The sequence below is a fragment of the Euwallacea similis genome, chromosome 15, assembly GCF_039881205.1.
Source record: "Euwallacea similis isolate ESF13 chromosome 15, ESF131.1, whole genome shotgun sequence".
In the NCBI taxonomy this organism is placed as follows: domain Eukaryota; kingdom Metazoa; phylum Arthropoda; class Insecta; order Coleoptera; family Curculionidae; genus Euwallacea; species Euwallacea similis.
Genome location: NC_089623.1, coordinates 3,341,291 through 3,354,173, shown reverse-complemented (window position 1 = coordinate 3,354,173; position 12,883 = coordinate 3,341,291). Strand labels below are relative to the sequence as shown.

At 34.1% G+C, this 12,883-nt stretch overlaps 1 protein-coding gene across 1 annotated transcript in view; it reads left to right on the top strand.

The window, feature by feature from the left end:
• Positions 1–12,883, top strand: part of LOC136413792 (neuronal growth regulator 1-like) — a 64,631-nt gene that overhangs the window by 9,625 nt on the left and 42,123 nt on the right. The window contains exon 3 of the mRNA XM_066397498.1: positions 10,580–10,806. Within this exon, the coding sequence (XP_066253595.1) occupies positions 10,580–10,806 (227 nt within the window). The remainder of the gene's footprint in view (positions 1–10,579; positions 10,807–12,883) is intronic.

Genomic DNA, 12,883 nt, shown 5'->3' with positions numbered 1-12,883 from the left:
TATAAAGTTAGAGTAATAATACGATTCAGTTCAAAATAAGTGAAACACATTTTACAGGGAAGATCGCTTCAATTAGAAATAAGTAAAACACATATTCAAGAACATTGAAAATATTGAAAATTCATCCCTTCAAATCAATTCTTAATCACGATTTAGAGCCAGGTGATCAAGCAAAACATTTGGATTTTTGCTTGTGGATAAGCGCTCAAATCATGGATAACCAACACGTTCATTAAGACATTTTATTCTCTGATAAATCCATGTTCTCCACCAATGTTATTGTTTCGTCTCAGCATGTAAGTTACTGCATCACAATTCCTACTTCCGAATAGCTCGTAATCGACAATATTCGGTTAAGGCGAACGTGTGGTGTGCAATTTCATACCATGGTATAATTGGATAATATTTTTTTGAAAATTCAGTTAATTAGCACACGTATCTAAATTTGTTAGAAAATTTTCTAAATGAAAGTTTGGACGATCTACCGATTAATCTTCGCGGGAGGTGTTAATTTCCACAAGATGGTTGTCCTGCCCATTATGCGCGAATAGTTATAAAATGGTTGAATCAGCAATTTGGAGAAAATTGGATCGGTCGAAATGGTTCTATTTTATGGCCAACGAGATGCCCTGATTTGACTATAGCAGATTTTCACCTTTGAGGCCATTTAAAACAAATGGCTTATGCGAATGATCTTCCGAATGCAGAACATTAGAAGGACAGGATAAGAGATGCTGTGGCGTCTCTACCGCTCGAAGAGATCCGAAGAAGTTATATGTGTCGAGGACTTGAGCTGTGCATTCACGAATTGTGAATGGATCGAGTGAAATTTTTATCTGTAGTTTCTTCCTTTTTATTGAATTATTGTATTAAAAACTCAATAAACAAAAGTCTGGATTACGATTGTCATGAAAATAAAAATAAATTTTTGGAACTTAGAAAAATTTTCAATTAAATGGACCTATTTTTCGATATTTCTTTGTAACGAAAAGGAAAATAGAAACGGTGAAAACTAATTCAACCGTTTTGGAACAAGCAAAAACTTTCATGAAGAATGCATTTTATCTCGTAAGATCAAAAATAAAAAACTTTCCTCTCTTGGCAACCCTACCCGAGGATATGCTGTATATAAAACTTTAAAACCAATCTATCACAATAAAATTCGAAAAGCATCTCATTCGCTATAAATTATAGCAGTTACCATGGTTACCATAATAGCAAAAATAATTGAATCACTACCTTAGTTTACCTATTTTTTGTTCAAATTCTATCGAGAATTTATTATAGTTTATCTGTAAATTTATTTTTGCATATATAAATTCTACATTAAAAAGGGCAATCATATACTGCTAGCTCTTCTTCAACTTAACTTGAATTCCTACAAATTTACTAAAAAATATCGTTGTTTCAGTGGAGATCTTTCTCTACTCAAAATTTTTTGGTGATGCACCATTGAAAACTCATTTACCTACATTTGAGTTTAGACTTAAATTAGACATTTTTTATTACTAGTATGTTTTTCGTGTTTGTTGCTGTCTTAAAGATATTAGAAAAGAAATTAAGAACAGTACTGTAATAAGTAGCCTGGACGGCTTTACGTCAAGGTGTGCCGTCCACCTTACTTGCTTTGTAGGACTTTGCATTGCGTTTACGAAGTTTATAAAAATATATATTCATAATATGAAGCTTTTTTTCTAAAACGTTGAAAAATCGATATGAATAATTGTGTTTTTGGAGCATGCGTTTGACTCCAAAATTCTAGCTAGAAGATGTTTCAAATTATTTGTTAAAGTTGTATTTTCTTTTACGAAAAATGCTAATTAATCGCAGGAATTAGAGTAAAATATCATACACTATAAATGTATGAAACATTTATAAATTAACCCAAACTAAGTTACCGCTTAAAACTAACTAAAAAGATGTGAGAGCTCTCGGAATCGCAATTCCTATTTTTTATGGATACATTTATACTTTTTTAAAAATAATTTGGTGTTGTATATTCATAGGAGGAATCCTCAAAATTCAGGTCCGTATTTTACCAGCCAGTATTTCAAAAAATCTAAGCACTTGCAAAAAACATTCTTAAAATTAAATACACTGTATACTAGACAGGATGGTTTATGTTAGTATTTAAATTAATTGCTAACAGCTAAACTATGAAAACTATCAAAACCAACCTGATAATAGTTGGACTAAGTCGTGTACATCTCGGGTGCTACCCTTTGAATTTTATATAACGACAAAGGGTCTGTTGTGGCCACTAAGGGGATAGCTTATGGACTAGGGAGAAACATTTTCTGAGGTTTAAATGGGAAAGTTACGGAATAGACAGGATCCCACGTAGATAATATATTATTCCCTCTCTCGACGAAAACATTCTAACTAAACAACGTGAGTTAATTCAACTAAAAAGGACTTCCGAATAGCACTAGAAATGCAGCTGCAGGTTTGAGGCAAGTTCAAATTTAATTGTTTTTTCATTTCGACAAATTGTAGCAAACAAATGCTTGAATAAATCTCTGATATTCGGAGTATCGTTCAGGGTATTTGGGTACAGGTTAGTTTCTTTGAGTATATTGAGTTTGTTTTTATCTTCATTATTTCAATCACTATCCATGAAGGGACACAATTGATCCCGAAAACCGCAGAGGTTGAAAATCTCGAAGTAAAAGCTTACCGTTGGGTCCCTTGAAGGAGCTTGAAGTTTTGCTGAACTTATCCTAATCGCGTCCAACGGATGTACTGGGTATAACAGATTGGGGTAATTCCTCGAGGTTTCACCCTAGCTTATGTCTGTCGCAATAAAAAAAAGGGATGAGCCTCGATCAATCACTGAACTTTAGTACCTCGTATTTCAATAAGATCTGTCCACAGATTCGAAGAATTGGGAAGTTCGATGAATTGCGATGATACGAAAATTCAACTCTATCTACCAAGCCAAAAAAAAATGAAAAAATATGTTTTCTTTATCACAAATCATTTTTACATCACTACGTTTAATGATTTTTTTAATTAATGAGAATGTTTCACTTTACATGGAATTTGAAACGAATTTTTACTCGAAAAATTGAAAAGCGTTGCAGTTAAATTTAAGAATATGAAACCGTCAATACTAAATCATATAAAAAAGAAAAAGGTGGAAATCCGTCAAATGTTTAAAAAATATTGTAGCTACATTGAGAACCTTTGACTTGGGATTCAATTCGCGAAATACCTAATATTTCATCCGCCTGAAGTTGAAATATGTTCTTTCGAAGCGGGGATAGGCAAAAGAAGGAAAAGTAATATTTTAATAAATGATAAGGCGGCTCTCTTACCGTTCTAGTTTAGCATTTTATGCGAAAGAAACATCTTTATTCGACCCCTTATTTCCGTCTAAGCGTCTTATGTATTCTAGGTCAAAGATCTTAAAACGATCCGCACGTACATTTTTAACACCCAAAAGAAATTTCTTTCAGGGTTTTGAGCTCTTGTGTTCTAATTTAGAAATCTCAAGGGCTGCACACCACACGAGATCCATTTTTAACATAAACCCTACAAAAAAGTATCACCCTTTTATTGGAAAATTCATCGCCAAACCCCTAGAAATTTATGACAAAAATCAAAACCACTTACCACCTAAAAGACATAAAAATAAACTGATAAGATTTGAAGAGTTGTTCCGCGATATATTCGAGGATTCCAACCACTTTTGGAGATTTCAGAATAACGTATAACATCAACTTTGATGGGATGTCGTCCTGCATTTATATAGATGTTTTATACAGCCACGGGTTTGGCAATGAACGCCAGATAAACCGTCATAAATCGTAATATCGTCTTTTGAAAAAAAGACAGATTTAGAACGAGTTTATTGACACATTTTAAGTCCGTATTATCGAGACGGGATAATAAAAATACAGGGATTTTTAATAAATAATTTCAAAAAAGTCCAAGGGGTAATTATTATTCTATTCGATGTATTCAAAACCACCACATTGTTAAAGTACTCGAAGTAACTATGTCATTTAAATAGCAATTTAGTCTGATAATAGGCTACATCAAAGCCTGTAGCTTCTATGAAAGGTTCTAATTAACTAGCGGCTCTATCGGTTATAGAGCCGATAGAGAGGAAAAACTATAAGTGCATCGATATAATAGAAGCATATCCTGCATGTTGATCCGTGATGGGAAAAATTGGTAAATAGACTGATGGAGGATAATAACAATTCTGAAATAAAAAAACTCTTCCTGGAATGGGAACTTGAAAATTCAGTTTTGAAATTTGTTTCGTTTGAGGAACTTCGTTTGTGAATCAGTTTTTAATTTTCTCTCCTTTCGCGGTAATTTTTTCTGTTACAAGGGGAATGCAAAAATTTGATTTTTAACATTATATCAACATTATTTACGTCTACTATTTGTAATATATTATACAATATTATTTATTATACAGTGTGGAAGTTTTGGATAGAACAGTCCATATAACAAAGATGCTGAACATATGCGGTCAAAATCCTCGGATACGTCGATTTTTTTTTTGCGGTTTTTTTTATGGTAAATTCATGTACACAGGCCAGTCCAATAATCAAGTACGACCAGAAGCACTGTTTTTTCAAATAGAAATACTCATTTATTATTTAATTTTTGAATTCTACGCAAAATTCTAAGCGTGTTCCGTGTATCATATCCTATATCTAAACGCAACAGGTTTCAAGAAATTTACGATTAAAAATATCAAAAACTAAAACTTTTGAATTCTCTTAAAATTTATTTGGTCCTAAAAAGAACCTATTTAACACAAAATAAAACAACCAGCAACAATTAAATTAAATGTTCAAATTGGATCCCTCCTACTTCTTGACAGTAAGCAAGACGAGAAATGAACTCCAGTTTGACATTTTGAAGCATTGCTGGGGTAATTGTTCTTATTTCATTACGGATTCTTAATTTTAAGGCTTCGATAGTTGCTGGTTGGTTAAAGTATACCTTACTCTTAAGATAACCCCATAGAAAGTAATCTAAAGGCGTGAGATCAGGTGATCGTGTCGGCCATTCAATTACCTCTCGTCTCCCAATCCAGCGTTCAGGAAAAATTTCGTTTAAATAAGCCCTAACATCAACGTGGTAATGAGGGGGTGCTATTTTGTATTAAATCGGTCCTTTTCAGGACCAAAGAAATTTTAAAAGAAGTCAAAAGTTTTAGTTTTCTATATGTTCAGTTCTAAATTTCTCGAGACCTGTTGCGTTTAGGTATAGGACATGGTACATGAAACACACTTAGAATTTTACGTAGAATTCAAAATTGGAGTAAAAAAGAGGTATTTCCATTTAAAAAAACAAAGTTGGTGGTCGTACCTAATTTTTGGACTACCCTGTATACATGAATTTACCATCAAAAAAACCGCAAAAAAATTAAAAATCGACGAGTCTGAGGATTTTGGCCGCATATGTTCGGCATCTTAGTTATATGAATTATTCCATCCAAAATTTCCACACTGTATATTATATTCGTATATTGTTGTGTAATCCTGGAAAAATGTTTAAATGAACAAAGTTTACTTTTCTTTTAATTTTTTAAATCTGGCGTTTTACGCTGCTACTGTGAAGGTAAAAAATCCAAGTCTACAGAATTGAGATAACTGGTAAAAATGACCATGGATTTTATTTGGTGTTATCGGCAGAGCAGTATTCCGACCAAACGATTTACACAGAATGATGTTGATGAAATTCTTGCGCCTACGTCTAATTGGAATCTACGTATCGTAAATCAATTATTTCGATTAATTCCACATTCAAGAATATCATATCTCTGGAAACAAACTACATATCGTTTGCAATAGCTAGCTTCTAAGTAACATTTATCAACTTTTATTAATAGAATTATTGATCGATGGACATTCTGGACGATTGTGGATGACGATTAGAAGAGGCTGTATGTGAGTTTCTAAATGTTACTCCTGGTTGTTCCCCATTCTCTGTTATGTATTTCAGAGCGGAGATTGACAGGTATCGCATTCTACCTTGAAATAATTGAATACTTCAGAAAAGTTTTTACCCTTCGAAGAGAAGCTTATCACCCTCCGATTTCTCCTTTGTCTTCCAGTTGTTTGCTTTTCACTCTAGTTCCAACTGCCCGTAAAATATTACTACTGGCTCTATATTCTTCTCATTTGATCTTTAAAATCGCTGTTTCTGTAGAAACACTTGAACTTTTTAAACATGGGGTGTTGACCGACTGTAAACTCTGCTATCAGGCGGGACCTAAAACCTATTTCCCTAAGTCATCCAATCGATTCAGCTCACTCTGGATGACCCTATAAAAGTCGGGTATATGTTAATCTCATAGCATTGATTTCACCAGACTACTTGACATACTAGGTAAGAAAAATTCTCACTTATGGTAACTATAACACGACCGATAAAGCAACACAAGTGTTCCATCATGAGTGTGATGGTCAATTAATTTAGGTTGTGGCAAGTTACCCTCTTCCAAATGTTATCTTGCTTAACCCGTCATTTTTGCCAAATTGTGTCATAGTAACTTAAAGGATTACTGATCAAGTTAACCGCGTTTTTTACAAACGTGAGTTATAGTTACATTTAATAATTTAAAGTTTTAAAGAATGAAAAGTTTCGGTCGTTTTGAAAGAAGGTATCTAAATAGCTGAAATATATTTTTATGCAGGAGAGAACTTTTTATACGACCAGCTACAAAGCGCATACTTTCTGTTCAATTTTCTACCTCGAGTAATATTATGCCGGTTAAGACCGGAAAGCTGATCACTCTTCGATCTCTATTATTTTGTTTTCTCGTTCTCTCTTTCTGAAATAATACCGTTAGCTTGGAAAAATGTTATTGTCTTCGGAAACGTATTACTGTCATAGTTTTGAAAAATCAAATAAAAATCAAATAAAAATGAATAAAGTATAATCTAAAGTGGGACAAAAATGCAATAAGCATAGAAATCCAAACTTCCAAGCCAAGCCGTAAACCAGACTAGTCGGCTTGTCTTGCAAAATACTACAATATTTTCTGGTTGTGCAGATAACTCTGTAACTGTAAAAATCTCACTCTCTGATATCTCTCTTATAGTCAGGTTATTATTCTATTTTCCTTGTCAGCTCAAGAGTTTTTCGCCTCTTTTCTTGTTTACTTCCGTGCCAGGACTGTTAATTTAATTCCTTAATTTCCCAGATCAGGTAATAGTTTTGCCGGTGACATATATCGACCCTTCAAGAGCTTTATTACATTTCGAGCTAGACCTCACTTAACTGACTCTAACCTTCTTAGCACACCATTATTCATCTTGTCGTTAACCCTAAATCTGCCATAGTCTTAATGGTTAATTGTAGAAATATAAAAAATTCAAAACAAAAACTCAAACTTTTCCCAGTCATTATTAGTATCGAGAGTGGTATCGGTTTAGAGCACATATTCTTCTTCGGTGTGCGTTTTTTATTCGCATTGGCATTTGGTTGATTTCACATAACGAGCATTGAACAGAGCTCACGAAATCTAATAAAAAGAGAATCTAGGATTTACGCACTTATAGAGCTTGTGCTTAATACGAGAAAGATAGCTTTTCTCAAGTTATTGATTGTAATGATCAAAACTGAAATAAATCTCAGTTCAAGTTGTTCAAAGTCAGAATTTCCCTTTATATGTATTGTGTCGGAGGAAGTATCACGCAGCCTTATTTCCTGAAATGGAAGTAGTCACTTCTTCTTAAAACATCCTCAAACATCTATTGCTGTACCACTTTAAAGTTACAACTCCCTCTGCTATAAATATAACATGATTTTAAAAATACATCAGCACTAAAATAATTATTTTAGTTTGAACGGCTCCTCTACCTAAATGGCTAGCTAGGCAGTGAACGATTTCAGTGACTCACTGCTAAAAACATTCCCGATCGTTCCCAACATCGAGTAATTTGCCGTGTATTGGAAATGTGTTGGAATATGTTCTCATTTGACCCACACGTGAAATTTAAGCTCCCACAATTCGATCCTGCTGGTCAAGACCGAAACTTTAGTTAAATAGTTTTCTTGGAACAAACTCCGATAGCTCACCAAGGAGGGTAGAAATTAATTGGCACCTAGTTCCGGAATATCATTACCACTACAAATTGTATATTGTAGTCTGCAATATCTAGCAATGAACTTTAAGTGAAAACTCTGAAATTCTCTATAATATTTAGTAATGATAAATTTTCAGTTGTGGTTTTATTTAGTATGTCTTACAGGGAGCCTAATAGTGACTAAACTCTTTGTGCGAAAAGGAACTTTTCATTGAAGGAAATTTTATTTATTTGTTTATTACTCGTATATATTTTGCCACAATTTTAGTCAAGATGCCATGTGCTCTATATATTATATTAAAATTGGAGACAGGAAGTTCATTGGAAGGCGATTGAGATACGATGAGTCCTTAAATGGGTGCTGTGGCCACCTAAAGTTTTATTTTGCTAAATCAATTTTTTGTGGGTCCCAATCAGCTCCTAATCAACAAAATAAAAGTTTTTGACATAAAATTGAGCCAAATTGAAAGGTCAAAAAATAAAACTTTTCTACACAGAATATCCTCAGATGGGGTTGCCAAGAGGAGAAAGTTTCTTGTTTTTCATTTTACGAGAAAAATGTATTCTTCATGAAAGGTTTTGCTTGCTTCAAAACGGTTGAATCAATTCTCACCGTTCCAGTTTTCTTTTCTGTTACAGGGAAACATCGAAAAACAGATCTGTTTAGTTGAAAATTTTTCTAAGTCTCATTCCCATTTTCATTGCGACCGTAATCAAGATTTTTGTTTATTAATTTTTTTTGCAATAATTCGACACAAAAGAAGAAATGCCAAAAAAAATTTCAAGGACAAAGAAACATGGACCACTTATACCACGATAAGAAATATTATTGATTACGAACGATTCGTAAATAAGGATCGTGATAACTCCAGTACCTTACATTTTGAGATTAAACCATATCATTGGTAGAGAATGTGGTTTCATAAAAAAAAAACAATGTCTCGATAAAAGTTTTATTTATGCATGATTTGAGCACCCATCCACAAACAAAAATTCAAACGTTTTGCTTGATCTCCTGGCTCTCAAGCGTGATTCAAAATAAGTTTGAAGGGATGAATTTTTAATAGTTTCTATATTTTTTTAAAATGCCTTTTACTCATTTCTAAATGAGGCAATCTTCACTGTAAAGAAAATGTTGAATTATTTCGAACCGCATCAATTACAATAAGAGTCGCAGCGTAGCTTTCATCTCGAGCTATCTTCATTTTGTTTACGTCTAATACAGAATCAGTAGTTAAGAATTTCTTAGTCAATTTTGATGCGCCACACTTTGACATGTAAATATACGGAAACTTGTGATTAAATTGCTCGATAACTCGATGATTTACCTAATCACCTTTGCCATGGCGCCGTTTCAGGTAAATTCGTGGCTCTTGTGACAACATTGCCATTTAATTTAAATCTCGCTTACGGTTGCCATGAAAATGAGAATTAATTTTTAGATCTATTTTTCGATATGTCGTTGTAACAAAAAGGGAAATTGGAACGGTGAAAACTGATTCAACCGTTTTGGACGAGCAAAAACTTTCATGAACAATACATTTTTCTCGTAAAATGGGAAAAAAAGAAACTTTTTCCTCTTGGCTACCCCATCCAGGGACATACTGTACATATGAAGTAGCACTAAAAACCAAAGATATGGATTTGATTATACATTCGATTATTAATCATACAAGGTTTATCAATATCAAACCAAATTGGATTTTAATGTATAAAACTGTAGTGCAGATTTAACAACTTTCCATATATCTTCTTGACAGAAATTAACAGACCGAACGGGATTGTATGTGAACAGCCATGGTTTTGAAATACTACAGATGGATAACTCTGAATAAAACTACAAAGATTATTCACATATAACGAGCCATTGTTAGCTTCAAGTGCGTCTTATGATGTAATTAAAAAAATTTTAAACGGGAAAAATAGCAGAAATACGTTTTTCTTTTTTTTATTTCAAAAAGCTAATTTACGAAATATTAGTTTCCCTTTGAACATGCAAACCTCCGCTTTTAATTTATTCACTCAGACTCCATAGTTGGTATATCACGCTAACCAGTATCATTTATAAAACAACCAATACAGTGACATAAAATTAATTATTATGACTATTATAAATTTAACAATCCATGCTCAGTGACCATTAAAAACTTGAGAATTTTAATAGTGGGAGATTGTCATTCCCTCATGTTAGCACGCAATAAAAGTTTTAGAATTTTTATTCCACTGCGATGTTTTTACAGTAAATTGTAAAATAGGAAACATGAGGTAAAGACTGTAAGTTTTTATGTAACTTAGCTTATCTAGATTGTTATCTAGATATATGTATCTGGACAGCTCTATTAAAATGAAAGTAGTTTTGTGCCAGTAAACAGCTTGGGGAGGATGGTGGAGGGGGGATTGTGAGTGAAATAAGAAAGTATTTAAGAGGAAAACCTCGAGTTAATAAAACTACTCAGGACACCTTACTTTGAGCCTTCATTCTGATCTTTTACCAACCAATTTCCTCTTGTCTGTTTCAGATACATTAGATTTGGACCTCTCCTTGTTTGTCCGTCATAGAAGAAGTTACGGGGAGCAACACAGGAAAAGCAAAGAAGCTATGCCTGGCATCGGCAACGCTGTCAAATCGACATCTCACAGTGGGAAACAGACAGTTTTTATTACTGAAAATTGTACAGTTGTAGTTGCTCAAACCGGAGGCACGGCAACGTTGCCCTGTGTAGTTAGGAAATTTAGCAATGGGGTGGTAAGTATCAAATTTTCATCTCAATCTCTTAAGATTTCTTATTTAGTTTTTTCAAACTAAATAAACTTACGCGTGAAGCGCGACATTTATTTTCTTTGGATCCCTGAAAACCTGATCATCTTCGTCAAAGAACAGAATTTTATGCATATATTATAAGAACCATCCCTTCTCGACCGGTCCTTCAACTTATCCACTCGAATGCCCACAAGAAATTAAATGGACTGTAAAAATCAATCTAGCATTCATACAAATTGACAGGTATTTGGCTTGGAACGATAGGTACAGAAAATTTCCAGGCTTCAATCAGGTCGTCAGCCATTCCAGGAAATAATCTTTCCGTTATCGAAGAAAAAAATCCGCTTTCTGAAGTGATAAATGATGTCCGGAACGGTTGTTTATACAACGTGTGCGATAAAGGAGTTCGCATTGTTACGCTCGCAGGCGAAGGGTTTTCTTCCGGGGTGGAATATGGGATGAGAGGGTTTTCAATGGGTTTAGTGGTGATGCGTTTCTTTGATACGATTGAAATTTTATTTTTGTTGAATCTCGAGTGCAATTCGGGAGAGATTAAGATGTCTAGAATTTCACGGAAATTAAATGAGAGGGAAGTGGTTTATCAGGTTGGTTCAGTTCAATACCAGCGCATGATTGTTGATATTCTATATGGACTTAATTGTACTGAATCGATATCGTGAATAGATAATTGAACTTTGTCCCATTTTGGACAAAATGAGGGAACCATGAATAAGGCTTGTAGTGGAGAAACTATGTAAGTAGAAGTGTATAAATTCGCCAGGGAACCAGAATAGTTTAATTGTATAGTTTGACTACTCACTAGTGCACTGACGAGCACGCAACTCATGTGACTTCGGTCGACCATCTTGAAGGTCCTCGAACACAGTCCCCTATGCGGACTACATAAGTATTAGGGCCCTAATTCTCGTATGTCATATGAGGATCTATGTGGAAAAAGGGTCATCAAAACCCATAAAAATTTATGGTTTTGCGTTTCTACGTCGTTAAATCCTCTACATTCTCTCTTGGGGGAGATTAATTTCTCCAATTCCAAACCAGCGAGACGAAATGTCACGAATCTTAATTAATAATCAATATTCTCTCGGAAATATTCTCATACAATACATGAGAATCATTATGTTGTAAAACTCTCCGGTAAGACCTAGATGATTGGACCGACACGTATGCCTATGCAAGGTCGCCCTAGTGATTGCATAGTACAAAGCGCTGTTGCGGACTCAGCTGCATTTTTCCATGAGATTCCATGAATCACAAGAAAAAGTACCAACAATCTAGAAAAATGGAATTAATACATGAGAATTGCACCAAAGTCGGTTAAGAAAGAAGTTGTCCTGCATGTTGCTGATAAGGTCTTAAACTCAGAAAAGGGACTAAAAATAATGGAATCAAAAACACAATATGTGTGTACGTAGACTGTGTAAACTGTCTAGCACCGAACAAAGTAAATCTACCAATACGTGGTGAGAAAAGCAGTGCTAAAAAATATTTAAGTCAAAGTTCAAGTTAAAACTTGATATGTTGAGACAGAGTATAACTCACTTACTTTGAGTGATATACACAGTACGGTTCACTAACTATCAGAAAGAGTCAATATTCTAAATTACGAAACGACTCTGTTTTAAAGAGGTTTTTCCTGACTTCTCAGCTCAAAGCTCTCTGTACACTTGATATTATAACTTTTTTATAAAATAGCCACTTTAATTTGTTTACCTGTATTCTTTACTTCTTTATTTATGACTGAAACTAATCAAAATCAGGCTTCATCTTATTAGCAGGCAGTTTTCTTCCTAGACTCCGTTATCTATCAAGCAGCTCTCTTCGGCTCAACAATGGACGCGCAAATTAAATTTCGCCGGTCAGAACCTCATGAAACATTAAGATGGAGCAGGCAACCGCTCATAATTTAATTAACGAGCAATTAGTCGGAAAGAACTAGACAATTTGTTTTTCCAGGAACATACATCATACAGGTAGACAGAACGTTGTCTTATAGGGCACATCACTGATGGAAAAGATCTGAATAAAGCTTATTGAAGCAATT